The sequence below is a fragment of the Salvelinus fontinalis genome, chromosome 2 (assembly GCF_029448725.1).
Source record: "Salvelinus fontinalis isolate EN_2023a chromosome 2, ASM2944872v1, whole genome shotgun sequence".
Taxonomy (NCBI): domain Eukaryota; kingdom Metazoa; phylum Chordata; class Actinopteri; order Salmoniformes; family Salmonidae; genus Salvelinus; species Salvelinus fontinalis.
Genome location: NC_074666.1, coordinates 29,714,206 through 29,718,933, shown reverse-complemented (window position 1 = coordinate 29,718,933; position 4,728 = coordinate 29,714,206). Strand labels below are relative to the sequence as shown.

General features: G+C 43.1%; 1 protein-coding gene across 1 annotated transcript; it reads left to right on the top strand.

Moving 5' to 3' along the window:
• Positions 1 to 1,605: 1,605 nt before the first annotated feature.
• On the top strand, positions 1,606 to 3,839 carry LOC129815970 (TLR adapter interacting with SLC15A4 on the lysosome-like). Its single transcript, XM_055870179.1, has 3 exons — positions 1,606 to 1,953; positions 2,208 to 2,339; positions 2,524 to 3,839. The coding sequence occupies exons 2-3, from the start codon at positions 2,216 to 2,218 to the stop codon at positions 3,213 to 3,215; spliced, it is 816 nt and encodes a 271-aa protein (XP_055726154.1). The 5' UTR covers positions 1,606 to 1,953; positions 2,208 to 2,215; the 3' UTR covers positions 3,216 to 3,839.
• Positions 3,840 to 4,728: the final 889 nt, after the last annotated feature.

The window sequence follows — 4,728 nt, the reverse complement described above, 5'->3', positions numbered from 1 at the left end:
CTACTCAGTCTATCTTATTCTTAACCAGTTTCCTTGTTATTCTTGTAGCACAATGGTGTTGCCGGAAGACAGCTAGTTTCCATCCACCTCTGGGTACATTGATTTCAATACAAAACCTAAGAGGCTCAAGGTTCTCATCCTCTTCCATAGACGTACACAGTAATTATGACAACTTCCGGAAGAAGTCCTCCAACCTATCAGAGCTCTTGTTGTCAACCCAATCAAAGGATCAGAGAAGGAATCTAGTACTGAAAGCATTAGCTACAGTTAGCTTGCACTGCAGTGCATAAAATGTGGTGTGAAGTTGATTCAAGGAGAGAAAGACTATAGTTGAACAGTTTTGAACAAATTCATTTCTTTAAATTGAAGGAGAAGCAAGAGAGAGCGAGAGCTAGCTATATTTTGTAGTATTTTTTTAAAACTTTCACTTAGCTAGCGAATGCAGCTAGCTAGTTTAGCCTACTCAAGCACCCGGCTCAAACAGGAATGCCATGTTAGCTAGCAGGCTACGGCTATCCAACACTGGAACTCTTCCAAGTCCAGCCTTTTATTTTATTTATTACCACTGGGGCCTACCGGTGTAACTGCTAAATTGCTTGCTGACTGTACTGCATAATCGTAGCGGGTTTACTAACACCTTAGTTCTAGTAGCTATGTTGACTATGACGTTAGCTAATATTGTGACAGCGATGTAGGCTGTGTGTAGTGGTTATGATATTAAGGTTTGACTTGGAAAGGTTTTTTAGCCTGGTCACAGACAGCTGATTTGTTGTGCACTGAAGTCCACAAACGAAGGGAAAAGGTGAGAGGAGGAGAGCGTGTAGATGCGAGAAAGAATTATGTGGTCATGCTGTTTGTATGTGGTTGCTATGAAAGGGAACTGTGCTATGCATGTGATCAGGGGTGTATTAATTCTGTCGATTCTGTTGAAAAACGTTTCTTAAACGGAACCAAACGGGGCTAAACATACCTGAATTTGTCCAAAAGAAACTCTCATTTGTAACTGTTGGACTAATGATTACACCCTAGATTAGCTAGATGCAGGCAAGAGTGTGCAAGGTGGTGTTAAATGTGTCACTGTCTGTCACCTTGATTACTCAAATTTTTCTCTTGGCCTGTGCACCTACATTGTAAACTTTCATTCATAGGCTATGTTGTAGCAACCTCATGATGAATATATGGAAAATTCCAGCATCATGTAGTAGCCTAAACCTATTGTCATGCCCTGACCTTAGAGAGCCTTTTTATGTCTCTATTTGGTTTGGTCAGGGTGTGATTTGGGGTGGGCATTCTGTTTTGTTTTCTATGTTTCTTTATTTCTATGTTTTGGCCGGGTATGGTTCTCAATCAGGGACAGCTGTCTATTGTTGTCTCTGATTGGGAACAATACTTAGGTAGCCCTTTTGCTCTCCTTTCGTTGTGGGAAGTTGTCTTTGTTTGTGACACTATAGCCCTTAAGCTATTGTTTTTGTTGGCGTCATTCCAAAATAAAAAGTAATGTACGCTCACAACGCTGCGCTTTGGTCCATTTCTTCCAGCATCGGCCGTGACGCCTATTGATGTTACACTGAGCTGCGTGAATGGAATATGAATGACAGTCATCCAATATGCTGTAAAATAAATAAGGCCATGCTCATAAAAAATATAATCGTCCTCCCTCACCTTAGACGGCACCGACCGCCACCGCGTCACATATTGTTTCAGTTCTCCTTACACTCTAAAACTGATGTGTCACATCACAGAAGGCAGCAGCTGAAGAGCAGGGGTAGTGAGTGTTCTCACTTTATTTCTGACAATACTTCCTGTTTTTAACATTTGCTACTCAGATGCTCTGTACAAATAGGGACAGCACAATACCGTGGCTGCTTACCAGTCAGAGACATCTGTAGCTAACTTGTAAACCTTGTATTAGTGGACAGACTGAAGAAAACATCATCTATTGTAAAAACAGAGGTAGGGATTTTCTCAGCACCTTTCCTGTGTTTTATACTATTTATGTTTTATGTGATCTGGCAAGAGAATCTGAGTATTTATTCATATTTCAAGCCTGATAAGCTATGTCATGGTAGCATAATACTTTGGGGTGGTTTCCTGGAACCAGATTAATGCTAGTCCTGGAATAAAATCTGTGGAAATACACAATTGAAAGTGCTAGTTGGTGTGGTTTGCTGCTATATTGTATTGAGATAATATGCACTGTTGTGTAGTGGTTGTCATGTTGGGAGAAGCCTTCATCAGAGTCTTCAGGTACAGGAAAGAGGATTGTGATTCCACAAAGGCTCAGGAACGTCCACCACACCCTGCTCCCAATATCATTCTGAACCAAGGTTCAATGTTAGGTAAGCATTTTGGATTTGTCTGAAATACTGCATGCCTCGCTGGATCAGTTGGCTATGCTGCATTTTAGAAGGCTCATCTGAGATTAAGTGCATCCAGGCATGAGTACAATGTTTAATAATTTTATTCATTTTTGATTGAATACGTCAAATTTAAAAATGTGCTTCTGGTGTGTGGGCTGCACAGAAAACATGGAAGGCCTGGTGCAGTCTGGTCCTAGAGCGACAACCAGGCCCAGTGATGCCCTCACCATCCCCAATAGCCACAGTGACGACTATGGTGACCTGGAGCTCTATCGCTCCTGGTGCTGCACCACCTTCTGCAAAGACTACCCCGACCTGCAGCTCAGAGGAGACCATGTGGGAAACAGGAGTTCAATGAGCCTGCGGCTGGAGAGTGAGGTGTTCCAAGGGCCACTTCTTCAATCTCAGGACCTGGGAGAGCTGGAGTCCTTGGAACCCACAGGGCCTGTGGGGCCTGGGGTACGGGTGGAGTCCCAGACCCTGCAGGATGAGGGTAACCTGGTCATAGACAGCAGCATCATCACCCTGAACAGGGAACCTCTGTCCAACTCCATGCTGAACGGCTACCTGGAGAGTAAGCTGCTGGAGGTGTACAGACAGCATATGCAGGACAGCCTGGCGCGGGGCAGCTCTCCCCTGGTCCAGACCCCTCCCCAGGGCCTGGTACCAGAACCAGTGAAGCAGCTCAGCCAGTATCTCTGTCAGGACCATGGCCTAGACTCCAGTACGGCCCAGAGCATCGTCATCCACTACCTCAGCACCTGTACTGTGGCCAGCTCCAACTTCAGCTCTCCCGACCTGCGCATCTCCAACCTACGCATCCCCAACCCTGAACCCAGGAAGAAGCCCACCTGACTGAAACCAGCAGTATTTCTACTTTGTCTGCCAACTCTAACGTACTTGACAATGCTAAAGCATTCCACTGAATCTATACTTGGTGGTCAGCTGTATTGCTTTCAAGAGGAAAATTCAATTGATAGTTGGGAAGGAGATCCCCTCATTTTGTTAAATTGTTGAAAGAAAAATCTTTAGAAAATGCCACAATGTCCAAAATATTTACTACATAAATGCAACCAGTTGCTATATTGTCATGCTTGGGTGCCTGAGACAATGTCAAGCTTTCGAGTTTAATGACAAAGAGTAGAAAAACAGGGAACTGTGAGCTGATCTTATAAAGAATCTTGTTTCTGAGAAATTATTCCTCACAGATACTGCTGATTTGAAATGATATTGTTTTAAACACAGACTTACAAAACGCCAAAGAAAAAAGCAATTTTTCTATCTTGGTTGTCAAAGCAGGAAAATATTGCCACCTGCTGTCATACATAAGCATTGCATGTTTACTGCAAGTGCCACATTGCGCTTTGACAAGAAAGCATATTACACAACATCTGTGCCAGATAAACATATCATGCTGTGCCACATTTCTAATGCGTTTTAATCTTGAATGCGACTGACTGAATAAATAATCAATATTAATATGCTAAAGAACTGAGTTATTGCAGTCATATCTTGTTGAGAATAAACTGTATTGGCCATTGGAATGGGGGTTGCAATTGGCTATAATATACACCTACTGGTTTAACCATGGTGGGTTGATATTTTGCCTGAGTGAGCCTCTTGATCTTAGTTTGTAAAATATCTATCTGGATCACTGGCATGACTTGTGGGTAGGTTAATTTCAGAATCCTCAGCAGGGATGTATGGCTGTCAGGGTTTACGTGAGTGTGACTATGTGATAGCATGTGTTAGGTATGCATGCATTTTTCTTTCCGTTGGGTGCATCTAATGTGGAAAACAGTATTGAACAGCATTAAGCACATGTTTAGTCTAGGGGTAGGCAATGATGGACAATCTGGATATTGCTAGTGATCATAGTGGCATGCTGCTTGGGAACTAGACTGAGAGGATTAACAGTAAACCAGTGTGTGTCAGGAGTGAGAGCCAATGCCACCACTTCACACCCTGTCGGGAGCCACTGGGTCATACAGCAGCCATGCCAAGGACTATTAGCATGGCACTGTTGGAGCAGCAGAGGAGAGGGTAATGGTTAAGGAGAGTGGTGGCCATGTTTGTGTGTGTATGTGTGGGTGTGTGAGTGTGTGTGACTATTCCCATACCTCTGATAATTTCCAGAAGAAAATATTGATGTTTATTCCATTTATCACCATGAAGTGAAACCTATGGAGAGACTTGAATAAAGATACAAGAAATGGCCAGATCTTCAAAGAGTCAGTAACAGGCTTAGCAGGTACCGTATTAGGTAAAGATGTGTCATCATGCTGCCCAGCATAGCAAGGACTGAATTATTAACCATATCATAGTGGGACACAGGCTCATACAGTGTGCACACACCATAAATAGTTGA